Source organism: Bufo bufo, chromosome 2, assembly GCF_905171765.1.
Source record: "Bufo bufo chromosome 2, aBufBuf1.1, whole genome shotgun sequence".
Lineage (NCBI taxonomy): Eukaryota > Metazoa > Chordata > Amphibia > Anura > Bufonidae > Bufo > Bufo bufo.
In genome coordinates, this window is record NC_053390.1 from 780060297 (window position 1) to 780084456 (window position 24160).

The 24160-nt window shown below is 47.5% G+C and overlaps 1 protein-coding gene across 2 annotated transcripts in view; it reads left to right on the forward strand.

Annotated features, from left to right (window-relative positions):
* SORCS2 (sortilin related VPS10 domain containing receptor 2) overlaps window positions 1–24160 on the forward strand; it is an 894852-nt gene that overhangs the window by 657721 nt on the left and 212971 nt on the right. For both annotated transcript variants that reach the window (XM_040419144.1, XM_040419145.1), the window contains exons 4-5: window positions 14568–14726; window positions 21381–21454. In XM_040419144.1, coding sequence (XP_040275078.1) covers window positions 14568–14726; window positions 21381–21454 — 233 coding nt within the window. The remainder of the gene's footprint in view (window positions 1–14567; window positions 14727–21380; window positions 21455–24160) is intronic.

A 24160-nucleotide genomic window follows, 5' to 3' on the forward strand; every position in this document is an offset into this window, starting at 1 on the left:
AGTTTGTCCAATGACAAAGAAATGAAAAGTCTCAGAACAGTATCATTTCAATGGTAGGTTTATTGTAACAGTGGCAGATAGCACATCAAAAGGAAAATCGAAAAAATAACTTTAAATAAAAGATAGCAACTGATTTGCATTTCGTTGAGTGAAATAAGTATTTGAACCCCTACCAACCATTAAGAGTTCTGGCTCCCACAGAGTGGTTAGACACTTCTACTCAATTAGTCACCCTCATTAAGGACACCTGTCTTAACTAGTCACCTGTATAAAAGACACCTGTCCACAGAATCAATCAATCAAGCAGACTCCAAACTCTCCAACATGGGAAAGACCAAAGAGCTGTCCAAGGATGTCAGAGACAAAATTGTAGACCTGCACAAGGCTGGAATGGGCTACAAAACCATTAGCAAGAAGCTGGGAGAGAAGGTGACAACTGTTGGTGCGATTGTTCGAAAATGGAAGGAGCACAAAATGACCATCAATCGACCTCGCTCTGGGGCTCCACGCAAGATCTCACCTCGTGGGGTGTCAATGGTTCTGAGAAAGGTGAAAAAGCATCCTAGAACTACACGGGAGGAGTTAGTTAATGACCTCAAATTAGCAGGGACCACAGTCACCAAGAAAACCATTGGAAACACATTACACCGCAATGGATTAAAATCCTGCAGGGCTCGCAAGGTCCCCCTGCTCAGGAAGGCACATGTGCAGGCCCGTCTGAAGTTTGCCAATGAACACCTGAATGATTCAGAGAGTGACTGGGAGAAGGTGCTGTGGTCTGATGAGACCAAAATAGAGCTCTTTGGCATTAACTCAACTCGCTGTGTTTGGAGGAAGAAAAATGCTGCCTATGACCCCCAAAACACCGTCCCCACCGTCAAGCATGGGGGTGGAAACATTTTGCTTTGGGGGGGTTTTTCTGCTAAGGGCACAGGAAAACTTATTCGCATAAACGGGAAAATGGACGGAGCCATGTATCGTGAAATCCTGAGCGACAACCTCCTTCCCTCTGCCAGGAAACTGAAAATGGGTCGTGGATGGGTGTTCCAGCACGACAATGACCCAAAACATACAGCAAAGGCAACAAAGGAGTGGCTCAAGAAGAAGCACATTAAGGTCATGGAGTGGCCTAGTCAGTCTCCGGACCTTAATCCAATCGAAAACCTATGGAGGGAGCTCAAGCTCAGAGTTGCACAGAGACAGCCTCGAAACCTTAGGGATTTAGAGATGATCTGCAAAGAGGAGTGGACCAACATTCCTCCTAAAATGTGCGCAAACTTGGTCATCAATTACAAGAAACGTTTGACCTCTGTGCTTGCAAACAAGGGTTTTTCCACCAAGTATTAAGTCTTTTTTTGTTAGAGGGTTCAAATACTTATTTCACTCAATGAAATGCAAATCAGTTGCTATCTTTTATTTAAAGTTATTTTTTCGATTTTCCTTTTGATGTGCTATCTGCCACTGTTACAATAAACCTACCATTGAAATGATACTGTTCTGAGACTTTTCATTTCTTTGTCATTGGACAAACTTACAAAATCAGTGAGGGGTCAAATAATTATTTCCCCCACTGTAGACTCCCTGATCACCCCCCTGTAAAGCTCCATTCAGATGTCCGCATGATTTTTACGGATGCACTGATAGATGGATCGGATCCGCAAAACGCATCCGGACATCTGAATGAAGCCTTACAGGGGCATGATCAATGACTGTGGTGATCACCCCATATAGACTCCCTGATCACCCCCCTGTAAAGCTCCATTCAGATGTCTGCATGATTTTTACGGATGCACTGATAGATGGATCGGATCCGCAAAACGCATCCGGACGTCTGAATGAAGCCTTACAGGGGCATGATCAATGACTGTGGTGATCACCCCATATAGACTCCCTGATCACCCCCCTGTAAAGCTCCATTCAGATGTCCGCATGATTTTTACGGATGCACTGATAGTTGGATCCGATCCGCAAAACGCATCCGGACGTCTGAATGAAGCCTTACAGGGGCATGATCAATGACTGTGGTGATCACCCCATATAGACTCCCTGATCACCCCCCTGTAAAGCTCCATTCAGATGTCCGCATGATTTTTACGGATGCACTGATAGATGGATCGGATCCGCAAAATGCATACGGACGTCTGAATGAAGCCTTACAGGGGCGTGATCAATGACTGTGGTTATCACCCCATATAGACTCCCTGATCACCCCCCTGTCATTGATTACACCCCTGTCATTGATTAACCCCCTGTAAAGCTCCATTCAGATGTCCGCATGATTTTTACGGATGCACTGATAGATGGATCGGATCCGCAAAACGCATCCGGACATCTGAATGAAGCCTTACAGGGGCGTGATCAATGACTGTGGTTATCACCCCATATAGACTCCCTGATCACCCCCCTGTCATTGATTACACCCCTGTCATTGATTAACCCCCTGTAAAGCTCCATTCAGATGTCCGCATGATTTTTACGGATGCACTGATAGATGGATCGGATCCGCAAAACGCATCCGGACATCTGAATGAAGCCTTACAGGGCGTGATCAATGACTGTGGTTATCACCCCATATAGACTCCCTGATCACCCCCCCCTGTCATTGATTACCCCCCTGTCATTGATTACCCCCCTGTAAAGCTCCATTCAGACGTCCGCATGATTTTTACGGATCCACTGATAGATGGATCGGATCCGCAAAACGCATACGGACGTCTGAATGAAGCCTTACAGGGGCGTGATCAATGACTGTGGTGATCACCCCATATAGACTCCCTGATCACCCCCCTGTCATTGATCACCCCCATGTCATTGATCACCCCCCTGTCATTGATCACCCCCCCTGTCATTGATCACCCCCCTGTAAGGCTCCATTCAGACATTTTTTTGGCCCAAGTTAGCGGAATTTTTTTTTTTTTTCTTACAAAGTCTCATATTCCACTAACTTGTGTCAAAAAATAAAATCTCACATGAACTCACCATACCCCTCACGGAAACCAAATGCGTAAAATTTTTTAGACATTTATATTCCAGACTTCTTCTCACGCTTTAGGGCCCTAGAATGCCAGGGCAGTATAAATACCCCACATGTGACCCCATTTCGGAAAGAAGACACCCCCAGGTATTCCGTGAGGGGCATATTGAGTCCATGAAAGATTGAAATTTTTGTCCCAAGTTAGCGGAACGGGAGACTTTGTGAGAAAAAAATTAAAAATATCAATTTCCGCTAACTTGTGCCAAAATTTTTTTTTTTATATGAACTCGCCATGCCCCTCATTGAATACCTTGGGGTGTCTTCTTTCCAAAATGGGGTCACATGTGGGGTATTTATACTGCCCTGGCATTCTAGGGGCCCCAAAGCGTGAGAAGAAGTCTGGTATCCAAATGTCTAAAAATGCCCTCATAAAAGGAATTTGGGCACCTTTGCGCATCTAGGCTGCAAAAAAGTGTCACACATCTGGTATCGCCGTACTCAGGAGAAGTTGGGGAATGTGTTTTGGGGTGTCATTTTACATATACCCATGCTGGGTGAGAGAAATATCTTGGTCAAATGCCAACTTTGTATAAAAAAATGGGAAAAGTTGTCTTTTGCCAAGATATTTCTCTCACCCAGCAAGGGTATATGTAAAATGACACCCCAAAACACATTCCCCAACTTCTCCTGAATACGGCGATACCACATGTGTGACACTTTTTTGCAGCCTAGGTGGGCAAAGGGGCCCATATTCCAAAGAGCACCTTTAGGATTTCACAGGTCATTTACCTACTTACCACACATTAGGGCCCCTGGAAAATGCCAGGGCAGTATAACTACCCCACAAGTGACCCCATTTTGGAAAGAAGACACCCCAAGGTATTCCGTGAGGGGCATGGCGAGTTCCTAGAATTTTTTATTTTTTGTCACAAGTTAGTGGAAAATGCTGATTTTTTTTTTTTTTTTTTTTTCATACAAAGTCTCATATTCCACTAACTTGTGACAAAAAATAAAAACTTCCATGAACTCACTATGCCCATCAGCGAATACCTTGGGGTGTCTTCTTTCCAAAATGGGGTCACTTGTGGGGTAGTTATACTGCCCTGGCATTCTAGGGGCCCAAATGTGTGGTAAGAAGTTTGAAATCAAATTCTGTAAAAAATGACCTGTGAAATCCGAAAGGTGCTCTTTGGAATATGGGCCCCTTTGCCCACCTAGGCTGCAAAAAAAGTGTCACACATCTGGTATTGCCGTACTCAGGAGAAGGTGGGGAATGTGTTTTGGGGTGTCATTTTACATATACCCATGCTGGGTGAGAGAAATATCTTGGCAAAAGACAACTTTTCCCATTTTTTTATACAAAGTTGGCATTTGACCAAGATATTTCTCTCACCCAGCATGGGTATATGTAAAAAGACACCCCAAAACACATTCCTCAACTTCTCCTGAGTACGGCAATACCAGATGTGTGACACTTTTTTGCAGCCTAGGTGGGCAAAGGGGCCCATATTCCAAAGAGCACCTTTCGGATTTCACAGGTCATTTTTTACAGAATTTGATTTCAAACTCCTTACCACACATTTGGGCCCCTAGAATGCCAGGGCAGTATAACTACCCCACAAGTGACCCCATTTTGGAAAGAAGAGACCCCAAGGTATTTCGTGATGGGCATAGTGAGTTCATGGAAGTTTTTATTTTTTGTCACAAGTTAGTGGAATATGAGACTTTGTAAGAAAAAAAAATCAAAAAAAAAATCATCATTTTCCGCTAACTTGTGACAAAAAATAAAAAGTTCTATGAACTCACTATGCCCATCAGCGAATACCTTAGGGTGTCTTCTTTCCGAAATGGGGTCATTTGTGGGGTGTTTGTACTGTCTGGCCATTGTAGAACCTCAGGAAACATGACAGGTGCTCAGAAAGTCAGAGCTGCTTCAAAAAGCGGAAATTCACATTTTTGTACCATAGTTTGTAAACGCTATAACTTTTACCCAAACCATTTTTTTTTTACCCAAACATTTTTTTTTTATCAAAGACATGTAGAACTATAAATTTAGAGCAAAATTTCTATATGGATCTCGTTTTTTTTGCAAAATTTTACAACTGACAGTGAAAAATGTCATTTTTTTGCAAAAAAATCGTTAAATTTCGATTTATAACAAAAAAAGGAAAAATGTCAGCTGCAATGAAATACCACCAAATGAAAGCTCTATTAGTGAGAAGAAAAGGAGGTAAAATTCATTTGGGTGGTAAGTTGCATGACCGAGCAATAAACGGTGAAAGTAGTGTAGTGCAGAAGTGTAAAAAGTGGCCTGGTCTTTCAGGGTGTTTAAGCACTGGGGGCTGAAGTGGTTAAGTTTTGCTATGGGACTGTCTCTATAGGCCCCTGTATTTAATGTTACATTATTCGTGACTGGGTCAGATCTCAGTTTGTGGGGTTTTCACCGATATTTTTATCTGGACAATGTAAGATATTGATTAAATAATATTACTATACTGGGCCTGAATAATACTGCCATACACTGCACACATAATACTGATATATACTGATATTTCTTCATTTTTCTAAAACACGACCCTATAGGTGACATATCGCACTGGATGCCCATACAGCGGGTTACGCTCCAGCCTTCCATCAGAGATATACTTCCGACGATCCTCCTGATTTACGACTAGAGTTGAGCGAACCCGAACTGTAAAGTTCGGGTTCGTACCGAACTTTAGGGCTTTCGGCACCCGGACTCGAACCCGAACATTTACGTAAAAGTTTGGGTTCGGGTTCGGTGATTTTTATGGCGCTTTTTGAAAGGCTGCACAGCAGCCAATCAACAAGCGTCATACTACTTGCCCCAAAAGGCCATCACAGCCATGCCTACTATTGGCATGGCTGTGATTGGCCAACTGCAGCATGTGACCCAGCCTCTATTTAAGCTGGAGTCACGTAGCGCCGCCCGCCACTTTGCTCGGATTAGTGTAGGGAGAGGCTGCAGCTGCTGTGAGGGAGAGATCAGGGAGAAATCTTAGCAAGAACTGGTTTATGTACTCAGCGATCTACAGAAAAAGTGTTTTGTGGGTGCAGTGCACAATTTTTTAAGCCTGCCCTGAGCCAACTACTGCTGAAAACGAACTTTTTTTTCTTCAGTTAGTCAATATCAATACATAATCGGCAGCCATTTTATGCAACGATAGTGCACCAGCATAGGCTATCTGCAAGTCCAGAAATACAGCTTTTTGCTTACTGGGGTTAAAAAAATACATCTGTTAAATATAGTGCACATCTGGGATTACACGTGCATAAGTGACTGTCACATTTAGGCCACAAATACGGCTTTGGCATACTGGGGTGAAAAAAGCCTCTGATATACTGCACATCTGGGATTACACATGCATAAGTGACTGTCACATTTAGGCTATAAATACGGCTTTGGCATACTGGGGTGAAAAAAGCCTCTGATATACTGCACATCTGGGATAACACGTGCATAAGTGACTGTCACATTTAGGCCAGAAATACGGCTTTGGCATACTGGGGTGAAAAAAGCCTCTGATATACTGCACATCTGGGATTACACGTGCATAAGTGACTGTAACATTTAGGCTATAAATACGGCTTTGGCATACTGGGGTGAAAAAAGCCTCTGATATACTGCACATCTGGGATTACACGTGCATAAGTGACTGTCACACTTAGGCCATAAATACGGCTTTGGCATACTGGGGTGAAAAAAGCCTCTGATATACTGCACATCTGGGATTACATGTGCATAAGTGACTGTCACATTTAGGCCATAAATACGGCTTTGGCATACTGGGGTGCAAAAAGCCTCTGATATACTGCACATCTGGGATTACACGTGCATAGGTGACTGTCACATTTAGGCCACAAATACGGCTTTTTGGTTACTGGGGTGAAAAAACCCTCTAATATACTGCACATCTGGGATTAGACGTGCATAAGTGACTGTCACATTTAGGCCAGAAATACGGCTTTTTGGTTACTGGGGTGAAAAAACCCTCTAATATATTGCACATCTGGGATTAGACGTGCATAAGTGACTGTCACATTTAGGCCAGAAATATGGCTTTTAGGATACTGTGGTGAAAAATCCCTCTGATATACTGCACATCTGGAATTACACTTGCATAGGTGACTGTCACATTTAGGCCACAAATAAGGCTTTTAGGATACTGTGGTGAAAAAAAATCTTTTTTTCATATACTGCACATCTGTGATTACACGTGCATAGGTGACTGTCACATTTAGGCCACAAATACTGCTGTCATATAGAGTTTTAAAAAAAAATGTGCAATACCCTACATCAGGTTTTTTATTGGCGGTTAATTATTTTTAACAGACTTAACCACTTTTTACTTTGCTTTGTGAACGCTAACTATGAGGCAAACATCTAATAAGGGACGCGGTAATGGTCGTGGTGGTGGTGTTGGTGGAGCCTCTGGTGCAGGGAGAGGACGTGGCCGTTCTGCCACAGCTACACATCCTACTGAACCTACTACCTCAGGTCCCAGTAGCCGCCAGAATCTACAGCGATATTTGGTCGGGCCCAATACCGTTCTAAGGATGGTAAGGCCTGAGCAAGTACAGGCGCTAGTGAAATGGGTGGCCGACAGTGGATCCAGCACGTTAACATTATCTCCCACCCAGTCTTCTGCAGAAAGCACACAGGTGGCGCCTGAAACCCATGCCCATCAGTCTGTCACATCACCCCCGTGCATATCGGGGAACCTGTCTGACCCTCAAGTGATGCAGCAGTCTCTTATGCTGTTTGAAGACTCTGCTGGCAAGGTTTCCCAAGGGCATCCACCTAGCCCTTCCCCAGGGGTGGAAGACATAGAATGCACTGACGCACAACCACTTATGTTTCCTGATGAGGACATGGGAATACCAGACCGAAAAGGAGGTCAGGGAGGAAGATTTGGTGGAAGACGATGCAGGGGACGATGAGGTCCTAGACCCCACATGGAATGAAGGTCGTACCACTGACTTTTAGAGTTCGGAGGAAGAGGCAGTGGTGAGACCGAGCCAACAGCGTAGCAAAAGCGGGAGCAGGATGCAAAAGCAGAGCAGCCGTCGCCAAAACAGTTCGCCTGCTACTGGCCACTGTCAACAGGGACCGAACACACCAAAGGCAGCTTCAAGGAGTTCCCTGGCATGGCACTTCTTCACACAATGTGCTGACGACAAGACCCGAGTGGTTTGCAAGCTGTGCCATCAGAGCCTGAAGCGAGGATTTAACGTTCTGAACCTTAGCACAACCTGCATGACTAGGCATCTACATGCGAGACACGGGCTGCAGTGGAGTAAGCACCTTCAAAACCAAGAAAGGGCTCAGGCTCCCCCTGCTACCTCTTCTGCTGCTGCCTCGGCCTCTTCCTCCGCCTCTGGAGGAACCTTGGCACCTGCCGCACAGCAAACAGAGGATGTGCCACCAACAACACCACCTCCGTCACCAAGCATCTCCACCATGTCAGACGGAAGCGTTCAGCTCTCCATCTCACAAACCTTTGAGAGAAAGCGTAAATTCCCACCTAGCCACCCTCGATCCCTGGCCCTGAATGCCAGCATTTCTAAACTACTGGCCTTTGAAATGCTGTTATTCAGGCTGGTGGAGACGGACAGCTTCAAACAGCTCATGTCGCTTGCTGTCCCATAGTACGTCGTTCCCAGCCGCCACTACTTCTCCAGGAGAGCCGTGCCTTCCCTGCACAACCAAGTATCCGATAAAATCAAGTGTGCACTGCGCAACGCCATCTGTGGCAAGGTCCACCTAATCACAAATACGTGGACCAGTAAGCACTGCCATGGACGCTATATCTCCCTAACTGCACACTGGGTAAGTGTAGTGGCGGCTGGGCCCCAGGCGGAGAGCTGTTTGGCGCACGTCCTTCCGCCGCCAAGGATCGCAGGGCATCATTCTTTGCCTTCTGTTGCCTCCTCTTCCTACTCGGCTTCCTCCTCCTCTTCTACCACCTCCTCATCCGGTCAGAGACAGACATTCACCACCAACTTCAGCACAGCCAGGGGTAAACTTCAGCAGGCCGTTCTGAAACTAATGTGTTGGGGGGACAGGCCCCACACCGCGCAGGAGTTGTGGCGGGGTATAGAACAGACCGACGAGTGGTTGCTGCCAGTGAGCCTCAAGCCCAGCCTGGTGGTGTGCGATAATGGGCGAAATCTCGTTGCAGCTCTGGGACTAGCCGGTTTGACACACATCACTTGCCTTGCGCATGTGCTGAATTTGGTGGTGCAGAAATTCATTCACAACTACCCCGACATGTCAGAGCTGCTGCATAAAGTGCGGGCCGTCTGTGCGCGCTTACGGCGTTCTCATCCTGCTGCCGCTCGGCTGTCTGCTCTACAGCGTAACTTCGGCCTTCCCGCTCACCGCCTCATATGCGACGTGCGATGACGCCGTTATCAGCGTTACAATACCACTTCTATGTCTCCTTGAGAAAACACTTAGGGCGATGATGGAAGAGGATGTGGCCCAGGACGAGGAGGAGGAAGAGGGGTCATTTCTCATACTTTCAGGCCAGTCTTTTAGAAGTGGCTCAGAAAGAGGATTTTTGCAACAGCAGAGGCCAGGTACAAATTTGGCCAGCCAGGGCCCACTACTGGAGGACGAGGAGGAGGATGAGGATGGGGATGAAGCATGTTCACAGCGTTGTGGCATGCAACGCAGCTGGGGCCCATCACTGGTGCGTGGCTGGGGGGATACAGAGGACGCAGACGATACGCCTCCCACAGAGGACAGCTTGTCCTTACCTCTGGGCAGCCTGGCACACATGAGCGACTACATGCTGCAGTGCCTGCGCAACGACTGCAAAGTTGCCCACATTTTAACGTGTGCGGACTACTGGGCTGCCACCCTGCTGGATCCCCGGTACAAAGACAATGTGCCGTCCTTAATTCCCTCACTGGAGCGTGATCGGATGAGAGCATTCCCGACTGACGCCGGGGGACAAGTGGAAGCACAAGGCAAAGGCAGGGGAGGAAGAGGTCGCCAACGCAGCTGTGTCAGCGCCAGCACTTCAGAAGGCAGGGTTAGCATGGCCGACATGTGGAAAAGCTTTGTCACCTCGCCGCAACAACCGGCCCCAACTGCTGATATGGAGCGTTTTAGCAGGAGGCAGCATTTGAACAACATGGTGGAACAGTACCTGTGCACACGACTACACGTACTGACTGATGGTTCTGCCCCATTCAACTTCTGGGTCTTCAAATTGTCCACATGGCCAGAGCTTGCGCTGTATGCCTTGGAGGTGCTGGCCTGCCCTGCAGCCAGTGTACTCTCTGAACGTGTATTTAGCATGGCAGGAGGCATCATTACAGACAGACGCAGCCGCCTGTCCACAGCCAACGTGGACAAGCTCATGTTCATTAAAATGAACCAGGCTTGGATCCCACAGGACTTGTCTGTACCTTGTGCAGAATATACATTTATACCACCATCAAACATACATTCTTGTACTCAAGTCAAGTGCAATGATTCTTTGTTTTATTTTTTTTTATTTGTCACAATATTTTGGGGGCTACCTACCCCAATAAAAAATAAAAAATATATTGTTGGCTACCTCCTCCTCCTCCTCCATTGCTGCCTCCACCTACAACACCACATTCACCGCCTCCTCAACCTCCGACTCCATATCCACCTCCTTCTCTGAGTTGCAGGTTAATCATTTGTAATTTTTAGTTATTTTATTTCATTTTAAGTTATTTCCCTATCCACATTTGTTTGCAGAGCAGTTGCCATGCTCTTAAGCACATTTTACTGCCTTTTACATCCCTCTAGCCTTTTCAAGGACTATTTTAATGCCATTTTAATTTAAAAAAGTGCCAATTTTTAGTGCCCTAAATTGAAAAAATACTTATTTTCAATTGTCGGGTGACATTTTACCATTTTTGGCATATACAAACCCCTGCTGTGCCTGGGTGACAGGGGCCTAAATCTCTCAAAATCCTCTGTTCTATTGCTGGGTCACATAAACCCCCTTTTGCCGTGAATGAACCCCTGCTCTGCATTGCTGACAGGGAACTAAATTTAGTGAAAACATCTGTTACTGATCGGAAGATGCGCGACTACAAGCGCACGCTGATGATAGCATTCCCACCTGACAGCGGGGGCACAGTGGAAGCACAAGGCGAAGGCAGAGGAAGAGGTCGCCAACGCAGCTGGGGCACCACCAGCACCTGAGAAGGCAGGGTTAGCTTGGCCCATATGTGGAAAAGCTTTGTCAGCCTTGGAGGTGCTGACCTGCCCTGCAGCCAGTGTATAGTGTGAACGTGTGTTTAGCACGGCAGAGAGCATTATCACAGGCCGCAGCCAATGTGGACAAGCTTACGTTTATTAAAATGAACCAGGCATGGATCCCACAGGACTTGTCCGTACCTTGTGCAGAATAGACATTTATACCAGCCTCAACCATCCATTCTTGTACTCAAGTGCACTTATTCTTAGTTTTATTTTGTTATATGTCCCAATATTTTGGGGGCTACCCCAATTTAAAAATAAAAAATAACACAAATCAGTGTTGGCTACCTATTCCTCCTTCACCGCCGCTTCCTCCTACACCGCCACGTCAACCTACACCGCCACATCCACCCATCCACCGCCTCCTCAACCTCCTACTCCTAGATGCAGATTGTTATTTTAAATTTTTCTGTATTTTATGTTATTTAAGTCCTTTCCCTATGCACATTTGTTTGCAGAACAGTTGTCATGCTCTTAAGCACATTTTGATGCCTTTTGCAGCCCTCTAGCCCTTTCCAGGACTATTTTAGAGCCAATTTAGTGCCCAAAAGTTTGGGTCCCCATTGACTTCAATGGGGTTCGGGTTCGGGGTTAAGTTCGGGTCCCGAACCCGAACTTTTTTTTCAAGTTCGGCCGAACCTGCCGAACCCGAACATCCAGGTGTCCGCTCAACTCTATTTACGACTCTAATGGAGGCTCAAAACAAGACAGACATCATTACATTAGGCCGTCTGTGTCTTCAGGTTGCATTTTCCTGTTTAGAAGACAGAAGTGCTCTGATCCCATATTTGACATATTGAAAGATTATCAAGACCATAAGCATAAAGAATAGAGGCTCTGCATTCTGCAACACTTCCGCAAAGGAGAAACTTAAACAAAATTTTGTAGTATTTCCTTAGAGGCTAAAATCTAAATCAATCCTATTTCTTAGATGAAAAAAATCTAAATTACAAGGTAACTGGTATAAAGGAACGCACCTGTGAGGGTAAAGTGTTTCTTGACTCACAGAAATATGAAGGGTTGGCATAAAAAAAAAACTAGCACAGTTAAAGATAAAAATTTATTTTTTTTTTTTGATATTTTATCTACAAAAGATACAAATGTGTCCAGAAATTGTACGTAAATATTAATGGGACTTGAGCTTGAAGTGGAGCGATCAAAGACTTTCCACCTAAATAAGTACAGTGAGGTTGGACGGGTAGTTATACAGTAACTGCGGATCTATTCCACAATCAAAGAAAGAAAAACGCTTTTCATAGCGGTTCTTCCAATTTCAGATTTATTTCAAAATGTATATTCTTTCTTTTTAAATCTGTTTATTTACTGATTGTAGATTTTTTTTAAATTCCATTTCTGTACGTGATTATGGGGACAGCTATCTTTCCTGAGCTGCGCTTAACAGCAGCCACATGGTCCACACAGGGACATGTGGTCTGGAGATGACTCATTGATTTCTGTGGGAGAGTATTGTGGGCATGCTCGGTGACCTGGGCAGGTGTCATTTTGCAGGGAGGGAGAGGAGATAAGCTGTGATCATTACCTATTGTCTCTTACGGTTAATTGTCATTGTGAGACTGTCTTTAATGATAATTAGATGGGTCCCCAGAAGTGATCCCTGCAAAACAGTAGTAGTAGTAGTCTGTAAATCTATCACCACCTTTAACCCTTTAAAGGGCATCTGTCAGCAGATTAGTACCTATGACACTGGCTGACCTGTTACATGTGCACTTGGCAGCTGCAGGCATCTGTGTTGCTCCCATGGTCATTTGTGCATTGTGGGTCACGTGTTTTTTTTAGGCTAATTTGAACTTTCTAATGGCACCATTTATTATTGCATCGAAAAAAATTCCAAATGGGGTGGAGTTGGAAAAAAAAATGTAATTGCAACCTAGTTTTATGTTTATAGTTTTTATGCCATTCCCTATGCGGTAAAACTAACCTGTGCCGTTCATTCTCAGGGTCAGTACATTTCCAGTGATAGCATATTTACTGTATATAGTTTTTCATGTGTTTTAAAGTAAACATTTTTGAGAGAGGTGAAGTGATGAAAAAACTGCAAATCGGCCATTTTGAGGTTTTTTTCTGTTACGGCATTTATCATACAGGATAAATACATTTATATTTTATTCATACAGGCGATCTGGGACACAGCAGTGCAAATGATCTTTAATTTTTTATTTTATTATTTGTTTTAAGGTTTAAACTGGGGAAAGGGAGGTGATTTGAATTTTTCTATGTATTTTTTTCAGATATTTAAAAACTTTTTTGTACTTTTTTTCAGCCCCCCTAGGGGACCTTAACAAGCAATTATTAGATTGATTTTTCCCATACACTACTATACGGCATCTTGGGGTGAAATGTCTGCGATTGGCGGTATCACCAATCGCAGACATTAGCCCTGAGTGTCTGCTATGTGAAACAGCTTTACTTTAGAGCCAGCGCCATCTTTAAAGAGACTTCACGGACCGTACATGCACAGGGCATGTCATCAAGGATTTAGGCCATCAATATCTGATCGATGGGGCAGCACCCTATACCCTTGTTGATCAGCTGGCGCCAGAAGTCAATGTGGTAACTGCACAGCTCATGGGGGCGTGTCATTTCTGCTACAGCATTCGCCCTATCACAGCTCATGGGGGCGTGTCATTTCTGCTACAGCATTCGCCCTATCACAGCTCATGGGGGAGTGTCATTTCTGCTGCAGCATTCGCCCTATCACAGCTCATGGGGGCATGTCATTTCTGCTACAGCATTCGCCCTATCACAGCTCATGGGGCGTGTCATTTCTGCTGCAGCATTCGCCCTATCACAGCTCATGGGGGCGTGTCATTTCTGCTGCAGCTCTCTCCCTGTAACTGTCACAGCTTCTAACAGTAGATAGGGCTGATGGTTAGTGTTGAGCGAACTGTTTCAAGTTCGGCATACAAGGTTCGGGTTATCTAAGAATTTCGTTATGGATTCCGCTCCCATAATGGAATTCTTAGATAACCCGAACCTTGTACAACCTTTGAAACCACAATTTCGCTCAACACTACTGGTGGATGAAAGGATGAAACTGAGCATGTGTGACCACCTCAGTAGGTGGACTTGCACATTACTATACAGATTAAACACCAGAGGGTGCCATTATAACAAAACAAAGAGAACATCTAGAGCATTTTTATACAAAATAACTAAAATACCTAGTTTTTTCATGCTGAATTACATTAAAATGACATAATGGTGGCACAACCTCTTAGACACAAGCCACACTTTATTATGCAAAGAGATTCCTGTCATTATGATAATGTCGAGTCATTGTCTTAATACTGGTTTTCTTCACAGATTATTCTCGTCAGCTCCTCCGTCTCTGAACAATGGCTTTTCACGAGCAGCGATGAAGGCGCGACCTTCCAGAAACATGCGATTACCTTCTCTGTGGAGATCCTCATCTTTCATCCACAACAGGAGGACACGCTACTGGCTTACAGCAGAGATGCCAAGGTATTTTTTCTGTCTCCAGCCGTATGGCCAAAAAGTACGTTATTGTGAAAAATTCAAAAAGTGTCATTAGAGAAGAAGCAGAAAACTTATTCAAAACTTTTAGCTGAACCTTCTGAAGACTTTTTGTATCAGAAATTGGGAGCTTGCATGTGTACACAGACCAAAGTGATACTGCACGCAGGCTGTATGTACAGTATGTTCCATGTGGGCACCTATGGAGTTTATATATTCATATATCAGACCTTTCAAGGGCCCATGCAGCAAAATATATAGGGTTCCTATACCTCAGTGCAACTTCTTTAGGGAACCTGTTACTTGTGGGTAGCATGGTATAAAGCAGAAGGAGCTGAGCAGATGGGTATACAGTTTTTTGGGCAACGATTCAGTGTAACTTACGGTTTACCGTCGTATATCCCTGCTTTCTTTGGGTGTAGGTGTCCACTAGGTGGTAGCAGGTAAGGGCGCGAGGTGCTGTTTCTTCTAAAGTGGGTGATTGAAATCAGCTGCAAATACATATTGCTGTATAGTATTATAATAATAATCTTTATTTATACAGCGCCAACATATTCCGCAGCTTGGTTAGTTAAATGGCTTTTCTGGGAGTTTCATACTGATGGAATATCCTCTGGAGAAGGCACCCGCGCTCACAGTAGCGCTGTGGCCTCAGCTTTTCCTAGGCCAGTGACGACACATTCATCGGTCGCAGGGTCTAGAAGCAGCTCAGCCTCATTCAGGTGAGCGGGGCTGAGCGCGATACCAGGCACGGCCCCCATACAATGTACAATGCTGTGTTTAGTCAGCTGAGAGAAGGTCGCGGCGCTCACAGGAGCACAGGTGCCTTCTCAAACCCCCACCGATCAGATACTGATGACCTATGCAGAGATAGGTCATCTGTATTAAAATCTAGGAAAACCCTTTTAATGCATTTCTGATACCATTACTGGGATCTAGTGCAATGAAGGGGGTTACTGTCTGCATCCCTGGTGGCTAAGGGCAGAGAAGGGGGGTTTCTGTCTGCATCCCTGGTGGCTAAGGGCAGAGAAGGGGGGTTTCTGTCTGCATCCCTGGTGGCTAAGGGCAGAGAAGGGGGTTACTGTCTGCATCCCTGGTGGCTAAGGGCAGAGAAGGGGGGTTTCTGTCTGCATCCCTGGTGGCTAAGGGCAGAGAAGGGGGGTTACTGTCTGCATCCCTGGTGGCTAAGGGCAGAGAAGGGGGTTAGTGTCAGTATCCCTGGCTATCTAAGGGCAGAGAAGGGGGTTACTGTCTGCATCCCTGGTGGCTAAGGGCAGAGAAGGGGGGTTACTGTCTGCATCCCTGGTGGCTAAGGGCAGAGAAGGGGGGTTTCTGTCTGCATCCCTGGTGGCTAAGGGCAGAGAAGGGGGGTTACTGTCTGCATCCCTGGTGGCTAAGGGCAGAGAAGGGGGTTAGTGTCAGTATCCCTGGCTATCTAAGGGCAGAGAAGGGGGGTTTCTGTCTGCATCCCTGGTGGCTAAGGGCAGAGAAGGGGGGTTACTGTCTGCATCCCTGGTGGCTAAGGGCAGAGAAGGGGGGTTTCTGTCTGCATCCCTGGTGGCTAAGGGCAGAGAAGGGGGGTTTCTGTCTGCATCCCTGGTGGCTAAGGGCAGAGAAGGGGGTTACTGTCTGCATCCCTGGTGGCTAAGGGCAGAGAAGGGGGTTTCTGTCTGCATCCCTGGTGGCTAAGGGCAGAGAAGGGGGTTACTGTCTGCATCCCTGGTGGCTAAGGGCAGAGAAGGGGGTTACTGTCTGCATCCCTGGTGGCTAAGGGCAGAGAAGGGGGTTATTGTCTGCATCCCTGGTGGCTAAGGGCAGAGAAGGGGGTTTCTGTCTGCATCCCTGGTGGCTAAGGGCAGAGAAGGGGGTTACTGTCTGCATCCCTGGTGGCTAAGGGCAGAGAAGGGGGTTACTGTCTGCATCCCTGGTGGCTAAGGGCAGAGAAGGGGGTTATTGTCTGCATCCCTGGTGGCTAAGGGCAGAGAAGGGGGTTACTGTCTGCATCCCTGGTGGCTAAGGGCAGAGAAGGGGGTTACTGTCTGCATCCCTGGTGGCTAAGGGCAGAGAAGGGGGTTTCTGTCTGCATCCCTGGTGACTAAGGGCAGAGAAGGGGGGTTTCTGTCTGCATCCCTGGTGGCTAAGGGCAGAGAAGGGGGTTAGTGTCAGTATCCCTGGCTATCTAAGGGCAGAGAAGGGGGTTACTGTCTGCATCCCTGGTGGCTAAGGGCAGAGAAGGGGGTTACTGTCTGCATCCCTGGTGGCTAAGGGCAGAGAAGGGGGTTACTGTCTGCATCCCTGGTGGCTAAGGGCAGAGAAGGGGGTTAGTGTCAGTATCCCTGGCTATCTAAGGGCAGAGAAGGGGGTTACTGTCTGCATCCCTGGTGGCTAAGGGCAGAGAAGGGGGTTTCTGTCTGCATCCCTGGTGGCTAAGGGCAGAGAAGGGGGTTATTGTCTGCATCCCTGGTGGCTAAGGGCAGAGAAGGGGGTTTCTGTCTGCATCCCTGGTGGCTAAGGGCAGAGAAGGGGGTTACTGTCTGCATCCCTGGTGGCTAAGGGCAGAGAAGGGGGTTACTGTCTGCATCCCTGGTGGCTAAGGGCAGAGAAGGGGGTTATTGTCTGCATCCCTGGTGGCTAAGGGCAGAGAAGGGGGTTACTGTCTGCATCCCTGGTGGCTAAGGGCAGAGAAGGGGGTTACTGTCTGCATCCCTGGTGGCTAAGGGCAGAGAAGGGGGTTTCTGTCTGCATCCCTGGTGACTAAGGGCAGAGAAGGGGGGTTTCTGTCTGCATCCCTGGTGGCTAAGGGCAGAGAAGGGGGTTACTGTCTGCATCCCTGGTGGCTAAGGGCAGAGAAGGGGGTTACTGTCTGCATCCCTGGTGGCTAAGGGCAGAGAAGGGGGTTACTGTCTGCATCCCTGGTGGCTAAGGGCAGAGAAGGGGGTTACTGTCTGCATCCCTGGTGGCTAAGGGCAGAGAAGGGGGTTAGTGTCAGTATCCCTGGCTATCTAAGGGCAGAGAAGGGGGTTACTGTCTGCATCCCTGGTGGCTAAGGGCAGAGAAGGGGGTTACTGTCTGCATCCCTGGTGGCTAAGGGCAGAGAAGGGGGGTTACTGTCTGCATCCCTGGTGGCTAAGGGCAGAGAAGGGGGGTTTCTGTCTGCATCCCTGGTGGCTAAGGGCAGAGAAGGGGGGTTACTGTCTGCATCCCTGGTGGCTAAGGGCAGAGAAGGGGGTTAGTGTCAGTATCCCTGGCTATCTAAGGGCAGAGAAGGGGGGTTTCTGTCTGCATCCCTGGTGGCTAAGGGCAGAGAAGGGGGGTTACTGTCTGCATCCCTGGTGGCTAAGGGCAGAGAAGGGGGGTTTCTGTCTGCATCCCTGGTGGCTAAGGGCAGAGAAGGGGGGTTTCTGTCTGCATCCCTGGTGGCTAAGGGCAGAGAAGGGGGTTACTGTCTGCATCCCTGGTGGCTAAGGGCAGAGAAGGGGGTTTCTGTCTGCATCCCTGGTGGCTAAGGGCAGAGAAGGGGGTTACTGTCTGCATCCCTGGTGGCTAAGGGCAGAGAAGGGGGTTACTGTCTGCATCCCTGGTGGCTAAGGGCAGAGAAGGGGGTTATTGTCTGCATCCCTGGTGGCTAAGGGCAGAGAAGGGGGTTTCTGTCTGCATCCCTGGTGGCTAAGGGCAGAGAAGGGGGTTACTGTCTGCATCCCTGGTGGCTAAGGGCAGAGAAGGGGGTTACTGTCTGCATCCCTGGTGGCTAAGGGCAGAGAAGGGGGTTATTGTCTGCATCCCTGGTGGCTAAGGGCAGAGAAGGGGGTTACTGTCTGCATCCCTGGTGGCTAAGGGCAGAGAAGGGGGTTACTGTCTGCATCCCTGGTGGCTAAGGGCAGAGAAGGGGGTTTCTGTCTGCATCCCTGGTGACTAAGGGCAGAGAAGGGGGGTTTCTGTCTGCATCCCTGGTGGCTAAGGGCAGAGAAGGGGGTTAGTGTCAGTATCCCTGGCTATCTAAGGGCAGAGAAGGGGGTTACTGTCTGCATCCCTGGTGGCTAAGGGCAGAGAAGGGGGTTACTGTCTGCATCCCTGGTGGCTAAGGGCAGAGAAGGGGGTTACTGTCTGCATCCCTGGTGGCTAAGGGCAGAGAAGGGGGTTAGTGTCAGTATCCCTGGCTATCTAAGGGCAGAGAAGGGGGTTACTGTCTGCATCCCTGGTGGCTAAGGGCAGAGAAGGGGGTTTCTGTCTGCATCCCTGGTGGCTAAGGGCAGAGAAGGGGGTTATTGTCTGCATCCCTGGTGGCTAAGGGCAGAGAAGGGGGTTTCTGTCTGCATCCCTGGTGGCTAAGGGCAGAGAAGGGGGTTACTGTCTGCATCCCTGGTGGCTAAGGGCAGAGAAGGGGGTTACTGTCTGCATCCCTGGTGGCTAAGGGCAGAGAAGGGGGTTATTGTCTGCATCCCTGGTGGCTAAGGGCAGAGAAGGGGGTTACTGTCTGCATCCCTGGTGGCTAAGGGCAGAGAAGGGGGTTACTGTCTGCATCCCTGGTGGCTAAGGGCAGAGAAGGGGGTTTCTGTCTGCATCCCTGGTGACTAAGGGCAGAGAAGGGGGGTTTCTGTCTGCATCCCTGGTGGCTAAGGGCAGAGAAGGGGGTTACTGTCTGCATCCCTGGTGGCTAAGGGCAGAGAAGGGGGTTACTGTCTGCATCCCTGGTGGCTAAGGGCAGAGAAGGGGGTTACTGTCTGCATCCCTGGTGGCTAAGGGCAGAGAAGGGGGTTACTGTCTGCATCCCTGGTGGCTAAGGGCAGAGAAGGGGGTTAGTGTCAGTATCCCTGGCTATCTAAGGGCAGAGAAGGGGGTTACTGTCTGCATCCCTGGTGGCTAAGGGCAGAGAAGGGGGTTTCTGTCTGCATCCCTGGTGGCTAAGGGCAGAGAAGGGGGTTACTGTCTGCATCCCTGGTGGCTAAGGGCAGAGAAGGGGGTTACTGTCTGCATCCCTGGCTATCTAAGGCAGTGAAGGGGGTTAGTGTCAGTATCCCTGGAGGCCCAGAGCAGAGAAGGGTTTGCTGTCTGCATCCCTGGCTGTATGGGTCAGTGAAGGGTTAAATGTTGGTATCCCTGGTGGCCAAGGGTAGAGAAAGAGTTAATGCTGCATACCTTGCATCAGGTTCATTACTCGACCCTCCAGACTCCAGCACTGTTCTTGTAGCAGTGAGTACAGATTAATATGAACAGGCATCAGCTCCCTCTCACACACTGCTCCCCATGCTTGCCTGTTGCACAGATTGCTCCCCATGCCTCCCCTTTGTCACACTGACTGATCTCTATGCCTCCTTTGACATAGACTGAGCTCATGCCTCCCTTTCTTATACAGATTGCTTCCCTTGCCTCCCCTTTGTTACACTGACTGCCTCCCTCCATGTTACATAGACTGCCCCCATTCCTCCTTCTGTTACACACACTACTCCCCGTGCCCCTCTCTGTTACACACACTACTCCCCGTGCCCCTCTCTGTTACACAGATTGTCCCCTGTGAGTGGGGGTGAGAAGGCCTTCAACTATGACCACTGCAATCCCTATTTCCACGCCAGTGATATAGTTCATGCATAGGGGATATCTGTATTTAGAAATATATAATATAAGTCTGCCGACTACTAATACTAGGTGCACTTATACAACTGGTACTGACCACAAGGGGAGCTGTAGCTATATGTATGCAGTGAGCTCCCCCTAGTGGTAGCTTCAGATAGGCCCAAAAACAGTTGCATTGCCGACTACGGGTACTTTCACACTAGCGCTAAAGTTTTCCGGTATTGAGTTACGTCATAGGGGCTCAATACTGGGGAAAAAATGGATCAGTTTGGTCCTAATGCATTCTGAATGGAAAGCGAACCGTTCAGTATGCATCAAGATGTCTTCCGTTCCGTCCCTTTTACGGTATATGGCCGGATGCTGCGGTATTTTCTCCGGCCAAAATACCGGAACACTTAGCGGAATGCCGGATCCGGCCTTAATTTCCATTGAAATGTATTAGTGTCGCATTGATGGATCCGGTCTTCCGGACCTTTAAAGATGTGAAAAAAATAAATACCGGATCCGTTTTTCCTGGTGACACCGGAGAGACGGATCTGGTATTTCAATGCATTTGTCAGACGGATCCGGATCCGGAAACAAATGCAATCCGGAATCCAATAACGCAAGTGTGAAAGGGGCCTACCAGTAGGTTTATCTGCATTCCTGTAGGACGCCAAGTATCACCTTTCCCGTCCTGGACATCACATTTACAATGTATGATACAGCATCATATTAAGAAGGAAACCTTGAAGGCATCAGTTGTGTATTTTATGAATGTCCTACACCACGAGAACCCAGCGCAGTATTTCCACAGCAATATTGCATCCTCCCTATTCCGTACACAACATAACTTGTCTTGCAAATTGTATGGAATTACCCTCTCAACAGTAGTAATGGGGTGCTTTTCAAGACAATAATATCCCTTCTTCTAGGCAAAATCCGCAAATCTCGAGGAACATCAAATTGATTTAAAGTCGGTCTCGTCCCGCTGTACTTGCAGCCCACCAAGTGCCGCTGCCGTCTCATTCACTAGTCTGTCACGTCCCCATTATATCAGTGTAACGTGTTGGTGTTTTCCTCCTTCTGCAGCTTTATTTCTCCGTAAATCTTGGAAAACAATGGGATCTTTTGCAAGAACAAGTCACCAAAGAGCGTATATTCTGGTGAGTTCTCCATTTCTGCTCTTCTAGACACAATGTATCTTTTGGTTTATTTGTTTGTTTATTTTTCGTTTATTATTTTTAAAGAGATTCTGTCAGCTCGGTTTAGCGTATAGAGCTGCGGACGTGCGCTGCCGGATCGCCACTAGCGCGTCCGCAATATACATTCCCCATAGCTCTGAGTGCTTTTATTCAATCTAAAAAAGGATTTTATATATATGCAAATGAGGGCTGTTACTAACATTTCAGGAGCACCGCCCCGCATCCTCCGAATCTCCTCCTTGATGACCTGAGGTCACACAGTTGAAGCGCCGTAATCTCGCGCATGCGCAGTTCATTCTCTGAGGCTGATGCCAGCTCTATAGGCTAAAGTTAACCTAGCTGACAAAATCCCTTTAAAGGGATTCTCCGGGAATAAGGACATCTTATTAAGCACCTGCAGCCTGCCTCCCTAAGCTAAAGATTCATACTTATCTGCTCCCCGTCGCTCCAGTCCTCTGCCTCCACAGTGTCCATGTTCTGGTCCCCGCACGTTGACATCTGGCTTAGCATGGGTTTGATCGCATGCTCCACTGTAGACAATGGTTGGCTTCAGTGTGCTAACATGCCCACAAGCAGCATGTCACCACTGAAGCCAGTTATTGGCTGCAGCAGAGCATGAGACTATCGGCGTGCTAAGCCAGATGCAGGGCAGGGACCGGAACATGGACAGCAACGGAGGACTGCAGTGGCGGGGAGCTTAGGGAGAGAGGCAGCGGGCACTTACTAAAATGTCCTTATTCCCGGAGAACCCCTTTAAGGCTCATGTACACAGAAGAGCCATGTGCACAGAGCCTTAAGGGCAGCAAACAAAGGCTCCTCCAAACTGCAGAGCCGCAGGCTACCAGGGGACATATATCCGTAATATGGCATCCGAAGGAACCTAGTCCGATTTCTCTTCTGTCTTTATCAAATCAGAGGCATATAGAAGTACAGTAGAGCCCCAGAGACTTCTATGGGTGCCATATTACAGATGCCTACAGTATTAGCTTGTACAGAGCTATAATGAGGCTACGTCCATCAGCCCTTATAGAGGTTATGCCATGACATGATATAGTACATGCCAATCCCTTTCTAAAAAACCTACAACCAGCCCTGTACCTCACATGGAGCCAGACATCGTCACATTCATTGCGCCAATTGTTCTGCTAGATGTATTTCAGGTGGGCAGCTCAGGGGATGTGTCCTTTCTGCTGCAGCTCTCTCCCTATCACAGCTCAGGGGATGTGTCCTTTCTGCGGCAGCTCTCTCCCTATCACAGCTCAGGGGGGTGTCCTTTCTGCGGCAGCTCTCTCTCTATCACAGCTCAGGGGGGTGCCCTTTCTGCTGCAGCTTTATCCCTATCCCAGCTCAGGGGGTGTCCTTTCTGCTACAGCTATATCCCTATCACCTCTCGGGGAGTGTCCTTTCTGCTGCAGCTATATCCCTATCACCTCTCGGGGAGTGTCCTTTCTGCTGCAGCTCTCTCCCTATCACACTCAGAGAGCATGTACTTTCTGCTGCAGCTCTCTGATTATCACAGCTGGGGGGGGGGGGGGAGCCTTTTCTGCTGCAGCTTTGTCCCTATGATAGCTCAGGGGGTGTCCTTTCTGCTGCAGCTCTCTCCCTGTAATTGTCATACATTTCTAAAAGTAGATATAGCTGTTAATAGTCGAAGGGTGGAACTGAGGCACCATTAAAAAAATTAAATTACAAAAGTAACGAGTTTTTCATGCTGAATTATGTTAAAATAACATTTAATGGTGGCACAACCCCTTTAATGGGTGACTATTGTTTTATAAAACCTTTGACATGCCATAGTGACAAGTCAGAACTTTTGATTATTGTGGGTCCAGGTGCTGAGACAACTGTTCCCTCTAAGGCAGGGATCAGCAACCTTCGGCACTCCAGCTGCTGTGAAACTACTACTCCCAGGATGCACACTTACATGGCACTTCTTGTAACTCTATAGAAGTGAACGGAGCACTCTGGGAGTTGTAGTTTCAGAACAGCTGGAGTGCCGGAGGTTGCTGATCCCTGCTCTAAGCTGTGTTTTCTAGAATTGAAAGAGTTTAAAATTCCAAAATCTGCAGCAGGTAAGGGGCACTTTCACACTTGCGTTAGAGGATTCCAGCAGGCAGTTCCGTTGCCGGAACTGCCTGCCGGATCCGGAAATCCGTATGCAAACGGGATAGCATTTGTTTCCGGATCTGGATGCGGATCCATCTGACAAATGCATTGAAATACCGGATCCGTCTCTCCAGTGTCATCCGGAAAAACGGATTCGGTATTAATACATTTCAATGAAAATTAATGCCGGATCCGGCAAGTGTTCCGGAATTTTGGCTGGAGAAAATACCGTAAGAGGGACTGAACGGAAGACATCCTGATGCATTCAGAATGCATTAGGATAAAACTGAAGCTTTTGTTTCTGGTATTGAGCCCCTAGAACGGAACTCAATGCCGGAAAACTTTAACGCTATTGTGAATGTACCGTAAAGCTGTTTTGGGGCTCACTAATCCTTGCTAGTATGTTTCCTTTCCAGAACACACAGTTTGAAGGGAACACTGGCTGATCCCCCCACCAGTAGCCGAAATGAAGGGGCAGAAGCATTTAGCTAAACGCTGCACTTCTTCGGCTGTAACCGGCTTTGCTAGCCTCCCCTCAAAGAATCAAGCATAAGGACTCAT